This window comes from Ochotona princeps, chromosome 28, assembly GCF_030435755.1.
Source record: "Ochotona princeps isolate mOchPri1 chromosome 28, mOchPri1.hap1, whole genome shotgun sequence".
Classification (NCBI taxonomy): Eukaryota; Metazoa; Chordata; class Mammalia; order Lagomorpha; family Ochotonidae; genus Ochotona; species Ochotona princeps.
The window spans coordinates 18236916-18262075 of NC_080859.1; the positions used below are offsets into that span (position 1 = coordinate 18236916).

The window sequence follows — 25160 nt, forward strand, 5'->3', positions numbered from 1 at the left end:
GGAACTTACCCTGAATTTTCAACGAGAATATTTTCATAAGGTTTCTACAAAATTTGCCCGTGTGCGCACGTAATCACTTTGGATGATTTCTGTTCTTTCTTTAGATTAACCAATGCACACAAGCTCATCCATTCAGACACCTGTTCTTGCTCTGAGTCTTTCCCAGGACTGAATGACCTTACATGCCCTCCCTCCTTTCTGTCCTGCCATGTCCCCTCTTGCACCAACCCTTCCCCCAGTTATTGTAGTCTAGGACAGCAGTACGCCCTCAACTGAGCCCTTTTCTTTCATGGTGCTTTTTTTTTCTTTTCTTTTGTTTTTTGATGCATCATGTTGGGTGATGTGTTACAAAAGTTGTTGTGAAGTGTTTCTTCTTTCTCAGCCCAAAAGTCCCTACTTCTTATCCATCACAAAGCTTCATATTCCACCCAGTCAGCAGAATACACACGCGCACACACACACACACACACACACACACACACACAGTGAAGATTCCACTGAATGAAATAAAAAAAAATTACAACCAGTCCAGGAGAAACTCTATGATGAGAAAGGAACTTACCGAGCACATACGTCATGCTGCCACCTTTCGACACCCTCCCCAAGGGATTACTGCTGCTTGAATAGCTCTTTAAACATCAGGAGGTCATTCATTACATAGAAACTGAAAATTTACCACAGCTGCAATTATCGTGCTCATTCTCCATTTAGTATTATAGATCGCGGATATAGTACTGATAATGATCAATAACATTCCTATATTTATCGGCATACTCCGCGGTACTAAGATGAAGGACAGCAACCCTTGAAAATGACTTTTTCATGTTGTTAGGGCGAATTTTGTGCACCTATGGCATAAGACTAATATCAGAAAGCAGCTGTTTCAGAAATACTGAAAGTAATTGAGGAAAGGTGAGTTAAAAATTAGTATTTCAGTTACTTGTGAAATTAAGGTGGAAATCTACTACTTAGTTACAGAAAGCTATTTTGAAGCAAAACATGTATGCAATGGAAGGTAGAGGGAGGGGAGGGTTAGGCATACAGAAATAAGGCTAAGTATCAGAATGTTTAGTTTTCAAAATACCTATTAAGCATTATACACTATATATTTCATGTATATAACTAGAGTCTTTTAATTGGTTAAGATATTTATCCCTTGAAGAAATTATTTGAAAAGTCCTTCTCAATAGTTATGACACTATATTATTATGCCAAGACATGGTGAAAATTATTGTCATTGTTGAGCATCTTATGCAAGGTCCCGTACGTATATTAAGCCTTGGAATGAGTTGGAAAAAGGGTGGTCTTTGCTGTTAAACAAAGGAAATTATGTTTAAAAGCTTAGCATAGAGAACACACACAAAAAGAACATTACAACTTACTAGTACAATATTAGTAATATAGATCAAGTAGTGGGGAACTCCGTGAATAAAACGAGGAATGACAGGTAGAGAGAAATAACTTTTAAGATGGACATATAAACAAGGGAAATTTGCAACAATAGAAGATTTTGCAATTTAGTACTATTTTGTAAGAAACAATAAAAGCTATCTATATTTAAATAAAAGAGTGGAGAGAGAGAGCCTGAATAATCAACAGTAAACAATAAGACATCCTTTTTGACTTGCAAATGCATTTTCTAAAGTTCTTCTCTGTCACTTTATAACTATTAGAGTTATTCCTGCTGACAAAAGGAGTTGAATTTTACCCAGCAATTTTGGAGCAGCTTGAAACACAATTTGAAAATGAAACAAAGCATAAAAGGAGAAAACCGAGAATTCCATTTTAAATGGGACATCATCTTATGAACACATATCTAGTAATACAAAAAGTAAGATGAAGCAGGAAAGAGCAAAAGTTATTTTTTGGTGAAAGATTTTTTTTTCTTGAATAATTTATCAGGGTTTGTTTGGCAAGAAAAGAGAATCATTCTTGAAACTGGTATAAGCCAGAATGTGTTTTGGGATTTCCTTTGTTTCTTGGGTGTACTTACATTGATAATGTAACCCAGATCCCAATCTGGGTTAACTAACAGCTAAAGCATCCCAAGAAGAGGAAGAGAAGGTTCAGCCTATTAATCTTTCAACAGTATTAGAAGGTCAGCTAAGCTGGGGTGAGGTACGGGTCACACCAAAAGGAAGATTAATGTCACCAGGACACTCCCTGTCATTCTTCTTGTTCTCTGGAAGGAGATAAATTCCCTTTCTTCCCTTTTTTTTTTTTTTTTAAATGAGCAGGGTATTTCTGACACCGAATCCCACCAAAATGCAAGCTGCAGGAATGTGGAAATCACAGCCCCATGCAGGTAGCACGGGGCCCAGCAGGTGACAGCTGCTTGCATATGTCTGCTTTCTTTCTTCTATTTGAAAGGTGGACTGAGAGATACTGACTCTCCATATTGATTCACTGCCCCAATGTCAGCAGCCTGGAACTCGGGCTGGGTCTCCCACATGGGTGGTAGGAACCCAAGAAGGATTTGGATTGTTTCTCACTGCTTTTCTCAGTCCCTTTAGCAGAGAGGGGGATCAGAAGCAGAAGAGCTAAAACTCACATATGGAATGCCAGCATTACAAGGGGGCCGCTTAACCACAGCACTGGCCCCAGCATCCATATTCTTTAAAATCTGTCCCATGGAACTTCAATTGAAATGACATCGCTGACACTCTGGACACCATGATCCCCCTGACGTGGAGGCCTTGTACTGAGCATGATCTGAAAGCTTTGTGGGGAGTCTGGTGGTTGTGTTTAACATCAGGTACAGAAGCACTGTGCTCAAGCACCCTGGGAGAGTCAAGGCAGCCCGGGGCCTAGGACAGGGATGGAGAAGTACCCGCAATCGAGCAGGCCAGCCTGTGGGTAGTGATGACCTTGAAGGTCACGGGTGGGGTGGGGTGGGGTGGGGTGGTCAATGGCAGTAGTTTTTTTTTACATTTCTATTTCTTTTTAAGATCTATTTAGTTTTTTTTTTTTAAAGATTTATTCATTTTATTACAGCCAGATATACAGAGAGGAGGAGAGACAGAGAGGAAGATCTTCCGTCCCATGATTCACTCCCCAAGTGAGCGCAACGGGCTGATGCGAGCCGATCCGAAGCCGGGAACCTGGAACCTCTTCCGGGTCTCCCATGTGGGTGCAGTGTCCCAATGCATTGGGCTGTCCTCAACTGCTTTCCCAGGCCACAAGCAGGGAGCTGGATGGGAAGTGGAGCTTCCGGGATTAGAACCAGCACCCATATGAGATCCCGGGGCATTCAAGGCGAGGACTTTAGCCGCTAGGCCACGCCGCCGGGCCCGATCTATTTAGTTTTTATTGGAAACGCAGACATATATATAGACAGAGAGAGAGGAGGAGAGACAGAAATATCCTCCATCCAATGATTCACTCCCCAAGTGACTGCAACAGCTGGTGCTGTGCCAATCTGAAGCCAAGGGCTTTACTGCGTCTCCCACGTGGGTGCAGGGTCCCAAGGCCATGGGCCGTCCTCGACTGTTTTCCCAGGCCACAAGCAGGAAGCTGAATGGGAAGTGGAGCTGCCGGGATTAGAATAGGTGCCCATATGGGATCCTGGCGAGCTCAAGGCGAGGACTTTAGCCACTAGGCCACCGTGCCTGGACCTACATTTCTATTTTACTAAAGGTTATTTGACAACTTGAGAAATCTTCAAGAGCATATTTCTAAAGATCCTTGGGTGTGCCTAAGTCAGAAGTAATGTGATTAAGAACCCTGGATAACCTAGCTGTTTTTACAGCTGCCCCAACACAGAGGTCTTCCTGATTAAATCCACTCTGGAGCCCCTATCCATCTCCCCATTGCCAACACTGACTTCCCCAAGCCTCAATGGATGAACCGATTCATGCTCTTGTCTTTCTCTTAATCCCAAAGTCATGTTTTCCTGAAGGAGAAGACTTCCCCTAGTAGTAACAATCTGGCTTAGGCAGGTTAGGCAGGGCATCAAACAGACAGGGAGAGACTAACAGATGTCTGACCGCTCAGTCATGTTTTCTGTAAACAGGAAATCAACACTCGTGGGGAGCAAGGATGATCAGAGAGCAAGAGAGAGAGGCAGACAGACATCTGTTATTGTAGGCACTGCCAGCATGCCACCAGGCCTGACTCGGGTGGTGAATGCGCCTCCACTGCCTTTTGTGGCACACACTGTGATGTGGTTAGAGGCAGCAGATAGGAGGTTGAGTAGCACGCCCCAGATGATGGACTGGCCTTGGCCTCATTCTCAAGCTCCTGAGTCTGAAATTTTTTCCCGATGATGTCGCTTATGACAAACATGTGTTCAGCGACAGAAGAGTGACAAGATTAGATTTCTCCCTAGGGAGTGATTTCCCAACACTGTATTTTTCATTTAGCTGTGCCTGAATTATTGATTTGTTTATAATTGTTATCCTTCACCATAAAGATCTGTGCTCAATTTGGGGAGGCAGAAGTCTATTAGCCTGATGGTTTTCTTCATGACAAATGTATCACATAACAATTAGAGTGAAGAGAACTGCATGACAGTTGGGCTAGGTGTTTCTGAGCACTCTAACACCACATTTGACACCTGTGAAGAGTCTGACAAAAATGACAAGCGATATTCCAGGTGAGCTTCTGTTTCTTAATCAATGTATCCTTGCAAAGGAATCTTTTTTTTTTTAAAGATTTATTCATTTTATTACAGCCAGATATACAGAGAGGAGGAGAGACAGAGAGGAAGATCTTCCGTCCCATGATTCACTCCCCAAGTGAGCGCAACGGCCGGTGCACGCCGATCCGAAGCCGGGAACCTAGAACCTCCTCCGGGTCTCCCACGCGGGTTCAGGGTCCCAATGCATTGGGCCATCCTCGACTGCTTTCCCAGGCCACAAGCAGGGAGCTGGATAGGAAGTGGAGCTGCCGGGATTAGAACCAGCACCCATATGAGATCCCGGGGCGTTCAAGGCGAGGACTTTAGCCGCTAGGCCACGCCGCCGGGCCAGCGAAGGAATCTTCAAACATCTTACCCTACCAGACACATAAACAGCCAGCAGCACAGAAGGATCTGGTCAGGGAAGAACAACCACCCTATAGATGAGAAAGGCTAAAGAAAGCACAATGAGGATGGGCTGGCCTCATGGCTCAACAGGATAATCCTCCACTTACAAGCACCAGCATCCCATATGGGTGCCAGTTCATGTCCCAGCTGCTATATGCACTGTCTAGATCCATGATTATGGCCTGGGAAGGCAGCAAAGGATGGCCCAAATATTCAGGCTCCTGTACCCACATGGGAAATCCCAAAAAATCTCCTGACTTCTGGCTTCTGGCTTCAGACCAGCTCAGCTGCAGTCATTGTGGCCATTTGGGGAACGAAACAGCAGATGGCAGATCTTTCTCTGCCTCTCTATGTATCTGCCTTTCAAATAAATATAAATAATTTTAAAAGCAGGATTATGAGGTAATCTCATGAAGACTGAAGTCCCCTTTTATCAGATCTACATCAAATATCACAATTTCTAGGTAACTTCAATAACCAAAAAGTTCTGCAGAATGTGTGTCTGCCTGTCTAGATTTTAAATATTTTGGCTTCTTTGAGAGGCAGACACAGCTTTCATTTGTTGTACCCCTCCCTCAATTCCTGTAAGAGACAGAGGGCAAAGCTGGGGGTCAGGAACTAAGGCCACATATCCCACTCGGGTGTCAGCACCCCATTTCTTCAGCCGCCACTGCCTCCCAGGAGCTGTACTGTCAGGAAGCTGGTTCTTGGATGCAGACAAGCCACAAGCTTAGGCACTCCACAGGGGAAGTGGGTGGCCCGATCAGCATCTCAACCGGTAGGCCAAACACCCACCCCCACTGCCCCAGCCAAGGAGGGAAAAAAGCATCTGTTTATCCTTCCTAGAATGTATAATTAACACAGAGAAAGGGAACACAGACGGCCTCCTCAAGAGGAGCAGGTATCTCCAGCAACAAGCTGCTTCTGTGGTTACAGTGAATAATCCTTTTTCTGCCTTTTGAACAGCAATGACTCACGTGGTACAAGCAAGGTACTAGGGAGAAGGATGAGCTGAGTGGAGTTTTCAGTTCAGTGGGGCCCTAACATTTTGGAGAAGAGAATAAACAGACACACAAAGACTTTCACCAGGAACTCTGTGAACAGCCTAAAGGCTGGAAAGGAGGACGGGGGATAGGTGGTACAGACAGCTTGGCAGCTGGGGTGGTAGGTACCAGGAACAGCATGATGGACTTCTCTTTGCCATAGAGGGAGTGGATGGGCAGGGGAAAGTGTCCAAAATGTTCACTTCATCTTTCTCTCAGGCCACATCAGTGATTCTCAAGTTTTTAGGATGCTATCGCTATTAGGCAGGTTGTACAAAGTCATTGCCAAGGCAGCATCATCAAGAAATTCTGATGTAATTAGTCTTGAGAAATGCTCACACATCAGCGGGCTTTGGAAACACTCCAGGAGTTCTAATGTGCCCACAGGGCTGAGAGTCCATGGCCTCAAAAATTCAAGAATACAATACCAGGTAAAGCACACTGGCAAGGTTCTGACATATTTTCACCATACTCTGAGAAAAACAAATCCTAAAGTTTTAAAAAACACCAGAGCACTGAGATACGGCTAAACAATACAACCAGTAAGCACAGGAGAAACCAAACCTCTACCAAGACGCAGGAACAGAAAGCAGGGAGCACAACCTTGCGAGAATCATGTCTATCCCCCAACCCGTGGGAAAACACTGATTCGCCGTACAAGGCTACCTTAAAACGCTCTTGGGAAATGGAGTTAAGGGATACTGTGCATTTTCCAGGAACTTTTGAAAATGCTCCTTGCGGGAGCATGAAACGACACATTAATTCCACATTTTATCAAAGAGGAAACTGAACATAGACAGCCATGGCCAGAGGACAGATGTAACAGAGATGGGATTGGATCCCAGCTCAGTCCAAAGTCCAAAGCCTTTTGTTTTTTCTCTCTTTTCTACACTGTTGTACTTTCACAGATAGGTGCCGGGCACTAACTTCATTCAGGGCCTCTCTAAGTTTAGCAGTGTCTTCCATCATGGAGCATCAGAAGGGTTCATTTTGAGGGATTTAATCCAGATTTCTTGATTATTAGCAATTTGACAATTGCTGGTGAATATGTAGAAGGCAGAAATAGAAAATGGAGCAGGAGGTGGGAGCACCAATCAAGGCCCTCAGAAACCAATGTGGAGTCTAGACTGAATGAATACACTCCTGAGTGAAGACATCTGTATGTGCACATACTGGCTCAGTATGCCCTGGGCCAGACACAATACTCAGGCCAAGACAAGAGAGAGATAGTGGAGGTTTTAGCAAGTCACTATACAGAAGTGCCGAAAAGCAAGCTACAAGGCAAAAGCAACTTATTAAAACACTGCTTTTCTAAGACAGATCTGGTAAAACAGTAACAAGGAATTAGCAATATTTTTTAATATAAGTCTTCTAAAAAGATTTTAGTCGTAGCTTTAGATTTTTCTAGTAGCTGATAAAATACAATTCCCCTACCAAGGACATATGGTTAGCATGACATCCTTGTACTGGAGTCATTTATTAGCATACACCAAGGCCAACTACAAAAACCTAATGGATTATTAATTTCCCTCAAGGTAGAAAGCACATCCTCAAGTTGCAATGGACAAATCTAAAAATCAGAAAAGAGAAAATGAAGCCAATTCAGATTGTTATAAAGTTGAGTATCTAACTGAAACTCCGTATTTGGGTTAAATACAGAAATTGCAAGAACAAATATTTAAATCTGAACAAATGGAAAACGCAACACTTCAAATAATTTAAAGTGGTAACAAGTTTAGCATTTAGAATGCCAACAAAAATCCATTTGATATGACATTAGATTAAATAAATTAACTCAAGGTAGTCTTTTTGTTAGTTATATTAATTCTATCAAACATTTGTCTTAACTTATTTTCACTGACTAGTTCTTTTGGCTACACGTTCAATTCTGTGAGAGTATACACACACATGTTCACTGCTCATGCGTATTTGTGGTACATGACAATGAACTGATATGCACATTCATTCCATACTGATTCTCAGCTCATGATTTTTTGCTTTTTTTGCTTTTAGTATCACCAGAATTACCATCAACGAAGGCAGTTTCAACAAGATAGCTTTTGATTTCTTAAAAAAAAAAAAACTTTCAATGATTCTGCAATTGTTCATTCCTGAAAAGGATAAGGACAATAGCCCATTACATACCATAATCTGTGATTTTACAGGACACCAAATACAGCTCTTTCAGGTTTTGTCCTTCCTTTGCAATGACCTCCACACACCTGAAACACACAAAAAGTGGTGAGTTACACTAATGCATCTCAAGTTAAATTAGTAAGGGTCTGGCCACGATACAGCAGGAAGAGGTCAGCCTCTGATGAATGCCATGGCTCTCTTCTTTCAACAAACCTCTTTCAAGGTGTTTCAGGAAAAGGTATTACATTCCCTGCTTTAAACTCAAGTGGCTCTAATACCTAAATGGGCTTAATTAAATGTATTTATGACTAGAGTATCTTTTAAAAGCAAAGAAGTGAAAAAGAGATATTCCTGTAAGATTAATTTCACTTTTGATAACAAAACATTAGTAAGTAGATGTTATACAATGAACATATGTCATATATTTGATTTAAAAATAATAAAATAATTCTAATACCACTGTAGAACACAGATAAACAGTCAGTATACACGGCTAGTCATACTACATTGCTTAATTCAACTGCTAATGTGGCAGTTTCAGAACACTGAAATACACCTTTTTGGGGTGTTAAATTTTATGTAACACAAAACAAAACATTTTAACGTAACTTTTTATAAATATGCAAGAAAAATCTACACACACAGAAACTTTAAAATTTTCAAATTGTTTTGTTATTATTTTCAATGAACTGTTGTGTAGATTTAGGCCATCTTAATAATACCGATATGAAAGGACATATTTAAAATTTTTTTCTGGCTTCACTTAAGTTAAAAGGTTTTCGAATGGTGCACTCTGCTCTAATAGCCCTGGCAGAACAGAGTGCAGAATGGAATGAACTTTAAAAATAATGATTAAAGACACTATCCATTTTGTGGCTCAGCTCTCTGTAATAGCAGGAAACCCGTACAGTCGTACTGACACATAGGCCTATGCACCCTTCAATGCAGTCCCAGTTTTAATCTTTATAAATAACAGTTAAGTAAAAGGGTAAAAGCAAAAAGAGTCATTAACCTTTTCTAGGAAGTAAGGATCAAGTAATTTGATACCTGTGTGTATAATCCATCAAAAAATTACCCAGGATCCATCTCTGTCTTTCAGATATTTTATTGGCTGTCTGGCTTATTTGTAGGTATCTTCATAAAATGTCAGAAAATTTTATATGAGTTTACTCCACATAATTCATTTTTGAAGGTTAAATTAGTTATACATAGGACATATTTTTCTTTTAAAATATTTTTTATAGAATTTTAGTTTAATGGAAAGATGAACATTCAAACTCCCAAGGGATAACAGAATAAATATTCCTTCTTGCCTTTTAAAAAGATCTTTAGAACAACCTTGTAAACAGATTTATGATAAAAATGGCTAAGATTTTCCATGAATACAACAGAAAATTTACAACAATAACACAATGAAATTAAAATTGATACAGATTGTTGTGAAGGAAAATTTTAAAGCATAATTTCATTCCTTTTGGATTCAGTGTAACACTTCAAAAAATCACAAATAAGAAAATTTCAAGAACCAAAGTGAAACAGGGATAAGAACCATATTCAATTTCCTATTTAAAACACTCATTTGTACATGCTAAAGATATAAATCAAGGTGCTGAATGATTACAAAGTCCTAATAGTTACAAAAGAATCCAGCCCCTTTCTGTAAAAGCAAAGGCACACCTCACTGTCCTCCATCAGCTACCAAAAAAATCAGCAAGTGCAATACTTTCCCTGATCCCCAGAAATCACTATTTGCACCTCTCTCCCATGTACTATTGAAATAGTTTTTTAAAAATGCTGGATCCTATGTTTATGAAGAAATTCGAAATAACGATCCCATTTGTGTTCCTTCGACTTGATTCTACTATCAGCTACACTGTAAACACATATACACGTTAAAGACACTCAGAACAGACTCCAAACAGCATATGACACAGAACTGATTTCAAATCCAATCCTGCTTCATTGTGGAAAAGGGCTAGTATTTACAAAACAGCAGATAATCAATCACTGGGCAAAGACTGATGAAAGGCAAGAACGTGGGTCTCCTCCCTGCAGGCAGAGACATGCCTAGGAGGTATGCACGCTGGAGAGTAAACACTGTAAAAGTGTTTAGCTCGCTCAGAGTTGGTATAGTAACCAAGAGATAAAGAATACCTACTAATTTTGTTCTGTACATGAAAGTTCACTTACACAAAGTTTTCCAAATACTCTTAACTGTCTTATAATCACAGTCAGTGTGCCAGAAGTTACGCATAGCGCACAACTGCTTCTTGGATTCATAGAGCAAAACAAAAGCAACAACTACAAAAAAATTGCTTGGAATATCTGTAGCAAAATTTTATAACATTCTCCCATGTTGGGAGAGAAACCAAAAGTTGTGTGACTTTGTGCTGAAACTTTTTGGAAGTTCAAACATAGCATTGAGTAACTGAAAGAAATAGCTAAACACCGTTATTGCTCTGAGATTTAAAAATGGCTTTATTTTGAGTAATCTTACTGCTGCCCAAGGGTGGGTTTGATGGAATCACCATCCCTTGCCCCTGCTTGGTATCTGTAGCCATACAATTTGTCTAGGTCTAGTTTCAGGCAGCAAGTAAGTGCCAGCAGGTTACAATGAAAGATGCTGGGTAGTGACTGGTCTTTTCTTGTAAAACTTTTGAGTCTTAATCTTGAACGTGTTTACAGGAAGTACCCTAACATAACACAAGTCTGGGAAGCACACAGACTTATTTAAAGTCAACTCCGCTTCACGCAGTCTTGGCTGTCATCACGGTCTTTAGTCGGACCGATTCCCAGCCCTCTGTGCTTCTGTATGGGGAAGGCAACGCGGTATGTCTCGCTATTCTTTTAACTTTTTGAGGCAGACAAGCCTTTTAAGGAATATTGTTAAATGCTATCAGTAAAAGAGATCTGTCTGAAAAATGATAATCCATAAGTAAGGACAATGATAGAACCAGTGAAGGCATTTAAAGCCCTTTCTTCTCCACCTGTTTCTCTACTCACAGATAGCACATAAGAAATCATTAATCATAGTGAGAAGTTACAGTTTTGTCCTCAAGGGCAAACTATGAGACTTGATCTCAGAATCCAGAATTGAAATATTCCCCATTCCTTTCCCCACCCCGTGTCCCTACTATCCCTAAGCACAAACCTCAGAATTTTATATGACCAATATTCTCTACGGGTCAGTACATTGCAAGATTTCCCACTTCGTGCATGACAACATAAGAAATTATAAAACCCAGGAAAAAAATTATATCCTCAGGGAAACTGGCAATCTATATGATTATGAAGAAAAATTCATAATCGGAGGGAATGGCAGAGTGGAAAAATGCTGAAGAATATCAAATATTGTCAAAGCAGGCCGTGCACAGCAAGCACAGCAAAGCCTGCCGTGCCACCTCCCTCAAGTCTGAGAAAGGAGAGCTGTGTTGCATCAAGAAGGAACACCGATCCCAGGGCCACTCAGCCCCACCTCCCCTCTGGGGAGTGACCACCTACCTCCGTGCTGCCCCCACCGCACTGTGTTCTAGAAAATGAGGCTCCATAGGAGAAATAGCTCCATACCAAACGTCCTCGGTTCATTGAAACAGACTAGAGTTTATTCTAAATAGCCTCCCTTCTCAGATTATGTTCAGGCTTTTATGTTCTGGCATGGGCCTGAACAACATTTAAAAACAAAAAAAAATTGCTACCATTGTACAGTCTTGAGTAATATCTGTTGAATATGTATATAAATGAGTGTGTATATATATATATATATACACATATATGAGTATATATACTCTTTCAGAAACAGAAGTACTAGAAAACCTGCTCCAAAGTATTCAGAGCATCTAGAATTTTTTGATAATAATGTGATTTTATGCTTGCTTGCTTTTGACAATGTTCTAAAATGCCCCTGAAACATTTGATGAAAACTGAAAAGCAAAAGAAAGGTTTCCTTTGTGTGGCATATAGGATTTTTCTTTCCCTCAAAGACAATAAGGCATTACTTAGTTTCAGTGGATGGAAATCTGTCTCCTTAGCAATAAATTCCTAATCACCTGATTTATGTGAAGGGTAAAGGTTAATGAATTAAGCTGTGTAAGCTTCAAAACTATCAAAGGAATTCAAAAGAGCCTTGAATTATGGAAAACAATGGCCCATTCTACATATATACCAAATTTTTATGTTTTTTTGTCTCCTACTCAAAAGCTGGAACATGGCATTAGTGACAATTGAAAAGAACTAATGAGGAAATATGACTGCACTGCTTGCAAGAGGAGTGTCCTAGGAGACCTTGTTACTGTTTGTGATGTGCCTCAAACCCAAAAGAAGCTAATTGGAGCTGCCAGACACTGGTTTGCAAATCTCACTTTAAAGGACAGGCTCAATCACCTCAGAGGTGTGAAAAGAAATGTCCCCATTAGACATGCATTAGTGTGTGGCTTGGTGAATTTCTAAATAAACTTGAGGATATTCTTTCCTAAGTCACTTTTATATGTGAATAATAGGTCTATCTTCAAGCAGTGCGAAAAATACTACAAGACAAAAACAACTCCAAATGTTTAAAACTAAAGAGTATGAAAAGTGCTGTGAATTGGCCATTCAGTGCAATGGGGAGGCAGCTATCTTAAGTTTGAGTAAGTCTGTGGATCATACCTGAGAATTCCTGAAATGGAAATATACCATAAAAGTGATATATTGAGAGTTTTAGAAATAAAATGTCATTTTCTTTGTTTCTTGAAACGGAAGACAACAAGCAAACCTATGTTATAAAGACTGTTCAGTGGAAAGAGGTTTCAGAAGCGGCATGATACACAAGTGCAGGAAGAAGGGACAGAAAGGCTGTCTTTGATTCTGAGGAGCAAAGGGGAAGAAACTTAGTCCAGTTTGGTGCCTTGAAATTTATCCTGACAAATGCATACAGAGCCATTTAAAGGAGAACAGAGGTCGCCAGCCCACAATTGGGCATCTTAACATAAAGAATGATGATACGTTATTGATTTTTCAAAAGCTTCAAATTGAGTTTTACTGAAAAATAGTCCAATCCCAGCAAGAGTAAATGAATGGGCATGATTTGCAAATACTCCCTTTCAGAAAATGCAAAATCCACACAATTTCTGAGTGTAAAAAAAAGAAAAGATAAATTTCATGGGCATTTATGAAAAGAGTCAAGTCAAGGGTCTTTTAATGCAACTTGCCCCTTGTTATATTGGAATACAATTTCATTTACAAGCATCATGTTTATAGTTGTTCTAGCAGCAGAATTCCATTACCATGCCAGAAGAGTATGTAATCGTTTTTTAGCTTTACTTTGAACAACTGTGCATAAATGGCACATGTCACATCATTTCATGAAGGTGGAAGCTGGCAGCAGAGTGCACTTTGTTGCTCTCCTGATCAAGCCCATTAACAATACAACACTAAACATACTCTTCAAGTTTCCAAGTAAACTTCTAAGATCTTCTCAAAGAAGAATTCTGCAAGAAATCTTTGTTTAAAAGGCTTACTTGCAATTAAACCAGTAAAGCATTTGCTCAAAACATGTGCTTTCACACGCCACAGGGGGGCAATGACGAGGAGTGACATGCAAAATGTCATCAGCTCCAGCAGTTCACCACAATTATCTTGGGACACTTATTAAGTTCTCACTTACCAAAAGTATTCTCGGGAAAGTCAGGATCTGATTAGTGAATCTGAGATTAATGCCTGCATTGGCTGCTTACATGGTGGTAGGCTGAGGCCCATTTTGTCAAGCAGTAAGGTGAGGAACATTACAAAATAGGAATAGCACGGTTCTGTTGATAAGTGAAACATACTAGAAGAAGTATGCAAACAAAATTGCTCTTGAAACTGAATCTCTGTAGGTTGCAGCCTTGAAAACCAGGAGGGGGAGGACAGATGCTGTAGCTGGCCCTCCCTGGGCCACTCCCTTCTTGACTGACTCTCAACACTGGGTGGTAACTAAATAACATAAATGATTGAAACAGTAACACAGCAAAGTAACATTTTCTAATATATTTAGGGAAGGAATTCACAAACATTCTGTCACAACGTATTTTGTTCACTTGTTCATAGCAAAACTTGTTTTAATTTGACTGCTTTTTAGAATATTTTGCCTATAAAGTCTGTAATATTTTAAAATGCACTTTTTGCCTGAGAAACTAAGAGGAAAGATGGCTAAAAGATTTTTTCCGAGGTTTAGCTCTAACAAGCTAGTGAGACACGGTTGTAGTTTGAATATTTTAGATGCTTTAGGAGACTTAAACTTTCAGTCATTGCTTATCATTTTGCTACAACCAAACACTATGTTACAAGTCCAGCTGATTTTGCAGCAGTATTCCTTAGAACACTTAAATGCAGGAAGGTATGTAGCTTGCATTCATCAATTAAATTGTAGTTTTGAGCATAAACTATATGTTAACTAAAAATATAACCAGGAAAAGACAAAATTTATAAGATGTGAGCATCATACATATAATCTTACTATATAAAACACTATTTTTTAGTGTTATTATTGGTATTAATATTTCTATCTAGCAGCAGGGAAAGAAATCACATTATCTCCACACCTACCAAAAACCAATCAAAGGAAGTCAAATTTCAGGACTAAAAAAGATGCTAGAAAGGAAAGAACAAATGAAAAGCAAAACTCCTAATTCACAAGTTTATTCATTTCTCAACGGGACACAAAAGCATGGTTACTTTGAAATAGGAAACAACAAGGAAACTCCTGATTTTAAGCTTTCCTAGGTCCCCATCAGCTCAAAGCCAACTGCTCTACAGGAATGCAGATATTACAGAATTTGGACACAGCTCATGGCACTTTCACAGAATTTGGGCATATTTTAGTACAGAGGGCAGAAGAGATTTTATCCATCTATCCATCCATCCATCCATCCATCCATATATAATCACTGAATGCAGAAGCCCAAACACTTAGAAGAAAGAGAAATACAAAAAGTTCTGAGGGTCTGCTTTTGGGAAATGCAACTGCTATTCCTTTGTTGAGAAATTGGCAAAATCCTGACAACACCAAACTGCCCTCTGTTGCAGGCAACAAATAAGGACATTCATAATAAAGCTAGCAATGTCTTAAAGAGACGACTTGTAAGGCTTCAAAATACTCAGAGGAAGTTCTGGAAAACTGATGCGGAAGGTGCAGCATGTAATTGGTGATCATCTTTTTTTACTTCCCTTTAACCCTAACTGCTGCCAGGTGCTGATCGGAAAGCTTCAATTCATAGTCTATATAACTTTATTTTATGTTGAAAATGATAAACTGAAATCTCAGACAAGATTTTGGCAACATTCCCCAAACAGCCCTGACCAGAGGACGGGCAGAGCTGCTTTGTAGTGACTAATTGCCTCCTTAACCCCTGAACGTTGGGAGGCGGCCTCTGCATCAATACCAGTACTGTGACACAGTCACAGACTGATGCTCCACGCGGACCTCCCGTGACCTGAGGAGCCACGGAGGGCACTGGGACCGGATGCTGACAAACGGCTTCCTTCTCATTTGCGAAGGCACACAATCTCTTTTTGGGGAAGCTAGGCCCTCAGAAGATTCTTAAACACAGGAGGGTAAAGACAATTTATAAAAGTGAAAAAGAATGATTTCTCACATGGGCTAACAGTGACACCAAACATCCTGAGATACCACACGAAATATAATTTGAGAAAACAATCTTAGCATTATGAAATAAAGAAAGATTGAGTTGTTTTAAGATGCAATGAAGAGGGTTCCTAATTTGATGTCTTTGAAAGCTTATAATTAGATAGCTCTAATCAAATCCGAGGCCGAGCGGTTCAGCATGTCCACTGCAAATGGTTCCCAAATGCTTTCAGCGTTGATTTTCAGGAAGCCTTCACTTCATCATTCATTTATAAGCCTGAAAACTTCCTAGATTAATGGGAAGTTAACAAAAGGAGTTTTACAGGTGGTTTTCAAGTACAGTTTGTGCAAAACTAATCAATACTGCAATTAGGAAGGCGGAATAGTTCAGGCTCCTTGTTGGTTCTTCCAAAGGCGGGGTTGAGGAACAGGCACAGTAAAGGGGCACGCAGTGGGAACAGCTCATCATTCAGGTAGAGGAAGGCAGAGAGGTCCCCCGGCCTCCGGAGGGACTACATCACTACATCACTGGGGCCCTGCTTCGGCTCTGCTGGCTGAACTCTGAACCCCCTGAGTCCTTCAGGACCATCACAGCCGAACACAGAAAACTGCTTCGAGCGCTCAGCAGCTGCACCGCCCGCCGCCCACCTCCCCCACCGCATTACAGATTAATGCTGTGTCAGAGGGGAATGCTCTTCAATGAACTTATACAGGAAAGAAAGGCGGTGGGTCATGGTTACTCGTTGGTACATTATGTTTACATGGACACACATTTTATTTTTAAAAAAAAAGGTCTACAGTTTCTTCCTTCTTCACTTTCCCTATCAACCTCTTCCTCACATTGCTTTCATCTTAAACAACCCACCTATTTAATACATGACAAAAGGCGAGGGCACCAACCAAGAATCCTCTAAAGAAAATCATGCTGGCCACACTTTTTAAATCCCAGAGGAACAATGATGGCTGGTGGCAGTTAATTTTAATTAATCTGAAGGCTAAGGAACAGAAAGTTTCCACATTTTCTACTTAACCAAGTAAATGTGATAGGATGACTTAAAAGTTTCAAGGAAAGACTATGGACTCTCATTCAGCTTCTCTGGCTATCAAGATATCTAGTGATTTGCCCATTTGCCTGTAAGAATGTATTTCTAAGCACTTCTGCATAAACTTTAATTTATCTAATAGTGCCAAGACTCGGTTATACATTATTCATAATTAAGGATATGCACTGCATGTGTGCTGCATATATGAATCCACATTTATAAACAGAATTCTTTACAAATATATTTTTCCTTTATCAATATTGTTACTAAGCCAACACATAACTGTTCTAAGTGCACTAGATAAAGGGATTTGCTGGATTAGTCCCTGAAATATCATAATCAGTAAAATTCAGTTTGCTTGTTTGGACCAGCCATCAATCTATTCCCTGTGAAGGGAAAACACATCTCCCTGTTCCCAGGGAGAGTGGTGAAAAGCTAATGAAACCAGTGTGTAAGACTGATAGAAACCATAGCGGGGAAGCATTACCCATTTTCTCCTTCACAGAAAGTTGCAAAAGCAAGGGGGCGAGTAAACATGAAGACGGGAGCGGGCACACTTCACCTTTTGTTTCAGACAGTGGGTGCCTCTGCAGGCAGTAGCACGTCTGACAGCCAGCAGAACCAGCGACACGCCCATCCCAGGATTCAGCTGTACTTTATTTTTAAAGAGAAGCCAAGATGAACAGCGCATCTCTCTGGCATAGTTCTAAAGGCTCGATATTTGATTAAAACACTTACCATCATGTCTGCCTAACTACCACATCACGGGACAAATGCAGTGACTATTCTACTCTCTGTACGGAAACCACTTCTATGTACACAGCTCAACAAACTGATCCTTTGTCGAGAGGTTGGGGGGATACAACTGATAATTTTCTGAAGTCATGAGTGGAATTAAAGAAGCAAGAGCAACACCAGGCCTTAGAAAGGAGTGTCAGATCAACGCACTCAGGGTCTACTGACTGGGGTGGTGCTTTTATGAGTCCCTAAAGTATCATAAATCCTGCCCTGGTAATGCTAAGATTTCATAGAAAAACAAAGTTAAAACATGAATTCTTTTTTGTGATCTTTTATGGAAAGGTAAACACGGGGTGTTCAGAAACACAAATGCCGAGGTCACAGGGTAACAGCTGAGGATTTGGGGAAAAAGTGGTGGTGATCCAGTCACATGGCATAGTCTGAAAAGGTGAAAAAAAATCACAAAGGAAGTGAATATTTATACACACACACACACACACACACACACACACTCTCACACACACATACTCAGGAGAGAACTGGTTGAATTTGGGGGTTGATTTAAGCTTAAGGGGAAAAGAGTGTAGAGGGGAAATCGTTCATATACTGCATTATTTGTTTACTTCCATCCAGCCTTATTTTGCAGAAAAATGTATAAACAATATTTGGGATCAGAGAGGAGGTGAAAAGTACGGATAGAAAAATAACGATAGTCTGGGATATAATCACACCAAAAGGTTTCATGGACTTGAGACCTGAAAACTTCCACAAGGGATGTAAGATTTTGGAATACACTTTTAAGAATGGAAGAAAAGAAACAAGTAAAATTACTGATAAAATTTAAAATGTCAATGACCTTTCAATGGAGCTACGGAAAGACTGAGAAGACTTCCAACATTTCTGAGAAAAACTTTTTTGACATTTCAAAAAAACATATAAATATTTTGCATAGTTTAAAAAACTTATATCTTACTGCCACTGGAGATTAATCCATGAACAACTGGCCTTTCAGGAAAAACAAAAAAATAATTAAAAAGCACTACTTCACAGGGTTAGTAACAAGACAGTTACAATATAGAGATGATAGCTAGCTACATCAGAATTTTTACTAAATTTACTAAATTCTAATGTTCTACTCTGAAAAATAAATGTATTATGGTTAATGTAAATATAATTGATGGTTAGAATGTCAAAACCCTGTGGGTGAGTCATGTGTGCTCATGTGTGTGTGTATGAACAAGAACTAATACCATGGGTAGCAATATGATTCAACCCTTCGAGGCCTCTTCTGTAAAACAGAAAACACAATATACTCTTGCAAGGATTTTGTGAAAGTTACCTTTCCTAATGTTTGGTCATTCAACAAGCATTTATTAACACCTACTGTGCTGGTGAGTAATGTGGCCACAAAGGTGGAGAGGGCAAATCTGTTCCCAAGGGGAATTCACAAACTCAGCAACTTAAACATTGTCTGCTGGTGAAAAAGAACAGTATTCCCCAAAGCACACTTGTCATAAAAAAGTTTTTATTTGTTGACATATGCAAGAAACAGAGAAATATATACTCCTAAAAGTTTGTGCTAATGAAGTAAAAAAAAATCTAGTTTTAAAAAAAAGAATACAAAATATATAAGGCTAAGGGCAAGCCCCTTGCCCAAAACAAGCAGTAAAGATACGTAGTATAAATGAGGCCATACTGCATAAGCTTCAAAGCAGGCTCGATGAGATTCCCAAAGATATAAGCTCCTAATTCATGGAATCTATAATGATATCTTCCTGGAAAAAAAACGTCTCTGCAGCTGTGATGTTGAGATTTGGAGATTTTATTCTGCTTTATCTGGACAGGCCCTCAATACAACCACAATTGCACTTACATAAGAGCGGTAAATGCAGATATCACATGGGCGCTATTATTGTATGGGCGGAAATTGGAGCCATGTGGCACAGAAGACGACAAGCCAGCAGAGATCAGAAGCTGGACAGACAAGCAGCTGCCCTGGAAGGTTATTGGCCACCTAGAACAGCAGCAAATCGTATGGGTGCCGGTGTATGTGGCAGCTGCTCTACGTACAACTCAGCTTTGCGTTGATACGTTTGGAAGCTCTGGGTCCCTGGCGTCACTCCAGCTAAGTACTGATGATTCCTGCCATTTAGGGGGAACTCTCTGTCTCTCTTGCGCTCTCTCTGCCCTTCTCTTTATCTGTTATTTTTAAACTAAACAATGTTCTAAAAAGCGAAGAAGAAAAAGTACTGTTTCCTAGAACAGGCTGGTTTGTGTTTTTTTATCTTCCACACTAGAAGATAATATTTTAAACATGTTTGATATTTTTTAGAAAGGCAGAAGACAGAGACAAAGAGAGAAAGGGGCAGGGAAGAGAGAAAAGGTGAGAAAAGAGGATGTGGCAAGGAGAAGGAGGAGGAGAACAGAAGCTTTGCACCCCTGACACATCCCCAAATGTTCCTGGCGGGGAGGCCAAAGCCTGCAGTCAAACCCAGTATCCCCTGTGGGCATCAGAGACCCACGGATGAACATCAGCAGGAAGCTGGCATCAGGAGTGGAACTGGGACTTGAAACTGGGTACTCGAATGTGGGATGTGGGCTCTTAATGGCACGATGTTTGTTTTCAAACTATGAAGCTGTACCTTTTTTTTAGGAGTCACAGGAAACGAATCTGTTATTAAACTAGTCATTGGGTCACACGTAAGGCATTGAGGGATTTGGTTTATGAGGTAACAAGCAGATTGCAATTAAGATGACATACTTAGGGCAAAATTGTAAGCTATTGTGACAGAGACGAAAAAGGAAAATCTCATGTCTTCGTGTTGAATTAACATATTCCAAAAAAGAGCTGTGTTCTGAATTTGTTTAGAACAAAGACTCATTTTTCTCTTGGTATTATTATAGAAAACTTCGAACAAAACATTAAAATAATTGTGCAGTGAAAACCTATTATGTACCAAGTTAGACTGTAACTGGCATGTTGTAAGATCTACTTTACCTCTGATGTATCCATCGCCCCATCTATCCCTACGTGACTATACTTGGAAACGTCAGTGGAAATCAGAATCGAAGGCTTAGTTGATCTGGGTACAAGAGCATTTTGAAAAACCTGCACTAGTTTTCTATGTATTTCCCCTGAAATTTTTAAGATTCCTTGTGCTTTATGGAAGACAGCACCTGGTGTTGTGATTTATGATACACTAGTTATCCTATCAGTAAGATAATTTTTTCAAAATGCAAAACCTTTTATTTTTATCTTTCTTTAAATTTATTTTTATTGCAAAGTCAGATACACAGAGAGGAGGAGAGATAGATAGGAAGATCTTCCGTTCATTGATTCATTCCCAAAGTGGCCACAGCAGCCAGAACTGAGCCAATCCGAAGCCAGGGAGCCAGAAGCCTCTTCTGGGTTTCCCATGTGGGTTCAAAGTTCCAAAGCTTCGGGCTGTCCACGGCTGCTTTCCCAGGCCACAAGCAGGGAGCTAGATGAGAACCTGGACTGCCTGGATTAGAACCGATACTCATATGGGATCCCAGCATGTGCAAGGTAAGGACTTCAGCCACTAGGCTATTGTGCTGGGCCCAGCAAAATAATTTAACATTTTTTATTTTTAGGTCCTAGGGCTTGGCACAGTAGCCTAGTGGCGGAAGTCCTCACCTTGCATCCACTGGGATCCCATATGGGTCCCAGTTCATATCCTGGCTGCTCTACTTGCCTTCCAGCTCCTTGCTTGTGGCCTGGGAAGGTAGTAGAGGATGGCCCAAAGGCTTTGAACTTCGCATCCACATGGGAGACCTGGAAGAAGCTCCTGGGTTTGAATCAGCTCAGCTCCTGCCATTTTGGCCACTTGTGGGGTAAACCAACAGATGGAAGATGTTTCTGCTGTCTCTCTTTCTCTTTGTCAATCTGACGTTCCAATAAAAATGAATAAATCTTTAAAACAACAAAATAAAATATAAGTAAGCTTTTTAAATTTTTAGTTTCTAGAAACTACACTAGGACACATTTTTGCCAGCAAATAGTAAAACTAAACAACATTAACTTTCAACAGTTTCCTTCAATCACCAGGAAAAAAAAAATTCTTTTACTATGTTTGCTTTAGCTATTTATTTAATAAAGTTGTATGAATAATTAAGTCAATTGCTCAATTTTAAGAAACATGCAGTTCATTAATTTTCATAGCTACATTCAAGGACACTTGCAACAGTTCATGGAAATGGAATTGGAAGAGAAGTTTACTTTGGTGCAAAGCAATTTTGAAATCTAATCATATAAAAGTCTTTCAAAATTTCATGAAAAGTACATACTATGAGAAAACTGCATTGATATGAAAAAAATATTGCACCACAACAGGCCTATCTTCCAATTCCATTTTCTATGACCTTTTTCAAGTATCCTCATATGCTGTGCATGCAGTAAGTCTTCAGTGAAACATAATGAAATCTGAAAGTTTTCAAATGAAGTTAAAGACACTTCATTTGAGTTAAAGGTATTGAAAAAAAAAGGTATTGATGGAGAGACCAAGTCTTCAGGCTTCCCTTTAATCATAAGGAAACATGGGACAATAGGAGGTGACATTTCTACAGACAGATCTTTTGTCACTCCCTTGCAAATTTGATTTGTGACTCACATAAAGTGAATCACTTAAACAACCAAAATCCAGTGCTTAAAGGACTCTTTGTGAATTCGCCTTCCCCACAAGTTAGAGGAAACACGCAGGCACGAATCTTTCCAAGTGTCCAAGAAAGTTAAGGCCCTCGACACACAAGTTCATGAGAAGCCAAACCATGTACCAGGTACACTGTGGATTTTTATATGTAAAGATTTCTACCACACCTGAAAGAGTTTACTGACATGTAAAGTAACTTCAGAACATTAGTAACTTTTGTTACACTGGTATAAGTTTCATATGACCAATGTGTGGTATTTAATGAAAGAAAAAGATATTTTTAGTTCCTGAATATACAAACGGTAAGACTTCTGTGAGCCTTTATTACTGTCATTACGTTAATATTGTAGAAGCCATGGAGAAGTACGTGAATGTTTTTAACTGCATGGAGACTTAAAATTTGACAGACACATTAAAAAAAAAAAACAACAACAACAGAAACAGAGAGAGAGTGAAAAAACAGATTGCAAGAGGGAGAAAGCTGGGGGAGGTGGGGCTGGCAACACTCCTTCCATCAATGCCCAGGAACAAGGTGACACCCAGCCAAGAGCCAAGTGTTCAGTCCAGGTCTCCTGCATGAGCAGATCACTTGAGTCACCATGGCTTCTTTCCCAGGTTAGCTTTGGCAGGAAACTGGGGTTAGGAGTCAGAGAGCATCTTATCTGCTAGGCTAAATGCCCACTCCTGCTTACAAAGTGTCAAAACTCATTCTACGATTTTACATTATTCAATTGTACCCATATAAGTTTTACAACAGCTAATTTTTTTAAGTCAATTTAATACCAATCTGTTGTTACTCTTTACAGTGTGTGCAACTTCCAAGCAGTGAAATTGATTTCACCTAACAGATAAATACAAGTTTTAAAGTTTTATTTGTTTGAGAGAGTGATGGGGTGGAGTGGGGTGGGTGTGGGAGAAATGTAGTTTATTTCTCAGATGCTTACAACAGCCAGAGCAATACCAGGCCTGAGTGAAGATCAAGGAAATTCGCATGGGTCTCTCATAGGTGCAGCAAAATTACCCAAGTATTTTGGCCATCAGCTGGATGGGAAGTGGACGTAGGAGATAATCCTAGGCACCATGATGTGTGATAAAATATGTGACTGTCTCAAGTGAGGGCTTAACTCACTGTGCCACAATGCCTATCCTATTATTTACATGTAAATTTATACATATATATAAAAAGATTTGGCTCACCCAATCTTGCCTGCTGCTCTACTGATATCACTTTACCTTCCAGGTAAATGGGCCAAGGTGACTCTGTCATTCTTGTGTGTGTGTGCAAAATTGTGCCTCATCTATTGTAGTGACTTTTAGTATATACACCCTGTACAATTCTGTCTGACTTGGCCCACTGAAGAAAAAATGGCTACATAACCACTTTCCTGTTCTTGGACTTCACTAAAGTAACCAATAGGCAGTCCTGCTGTATGTATTTTGTGTGCTTTTTATCAGGGCTTTAAATAAGCATTTGAATATGAATGCTTTCAGATCAGACATGCATTACCCAACTGTTACAACTCCCTCCACTTCCTAATGTTACATTCGATCTATTTCACCAACTTAAATTCTATGTCTGGCTCCTGTAATTGTCAAACCATCCCTGTAACTACTTTGTATATATTGCCTCCATATGGGTTTAAAAACCCAAGAAGTGAGCTCTTCTCGGAGGAAGTAGTGCTCCTGACACTTGTCTTTCCCTTTTGTTTCCTGACCACTGCACTGGCAGACATCACAGTCACCCTACTTCGGTTCCCTCTCAACTTGGCTACGCCTATTCATCACGTAGCCCGTGACGGAATGGCCCATGCTTTACTTGTCTTTGACGATGTAACTTAAGATAGGTTTGCTGAATGAACGACTGATGGGCTGGCACATGCTGACAATACAAATTATGCCATTACACATACTTGGCATTCTGAACAAAACCACCAAATACATCACTTTTATTAAGGGTATTTAAACTACAGAGGTCATTATTTTTAGCATGAAAATAGAATTACTTGTGATTATGCAGAGAAACACCTATTCAAAACCTCAGTAAAAGAGATGAAGAACATTCAGTAATAATAATGCAGAAGGAATGAAAGAAGACAAAAAAAGTATATGTAAATTGCAAGGGCTAAAAATAAATAAATCGGGGCCAATGTTGTGGCACAGCCAGTTAATGCCCTGATTTCAAGGCTGGTATCCCACATCAGACTACTGGACTGAATCCTGGCTGTTCAACCACAATCCAGCTCACTGCTATAATACCTGGAAAGGCAGTGGATCATGGCTCAAGTACTGGGCCCTCTGACACCCAAATGTGTCAGATGAAGTTACTGCTGGGGCTAATTAGGGAGTGACCTGGAGAATGGAGGATCTCTCTCTCTCTCTTTTGTGTGCATGCACTTTTGCTCTCACTCTCATTCTCTGTCACTGACTCTTTCAAAATAATCTTTAAATATATACATATATATATATACAAAAGGATAGAAACGTGTAATGTAAACATGAACTGTGTTCTGATGAATCTGTTTCAGTAAATTTATCTTATATAGTTGCTAAACCAAACTCACTTAGTAGCTAGTGTTAACATTCATTCCAGTCTATGCAAAGGATGAGACAACACCTATAATAAATTTTGGAAAATAGTACAGCTACTGAAGATTATACATTGCTATTACTATCTAAAAGCTCATTTTACACTTCTTGATATTGGAAACATTTACCAATGGGAAGTAAATTTCTTTTCCAGGAATTTTATTGTAGGACAAAAAAAATACAACAATTTGTCAACTTGAGAATAAATATCACAAAATACGGGCTTTATAAGTTCCTTAGAGTGGTTGAAGTAAACAAAAACACTCTTTCCCTTATACACCCTCCTGCAGGTATTTGCTTACAGGATTAAGGCAATGT

The 25160-nt window shown here is 39.8% G+C and overlaps 1 protein-coding gene across 1 annotated transcript in view; it reads right to left on the reverse strand.

Annotated features, from left to right (window-relative positions):
- The window catches only part of FBXL17 (F-box and leucine rich repeat protein 17), a 448329-nt gene that overhangs the window by 137488 nt on the left and 285681 nt on the right, over positions 1-25160 (reverse strand). Inside the window, exon 7 of the mRNA XM_058656413.1 lies at positions 8215-8291. Within this exon, the coding sequence (XP_058512396.1) occupies positions 8215-8291 (77 nt within the window). The remainder of the gene's footprint in view (positions 1-8214; positions 8292-25160) is intronic.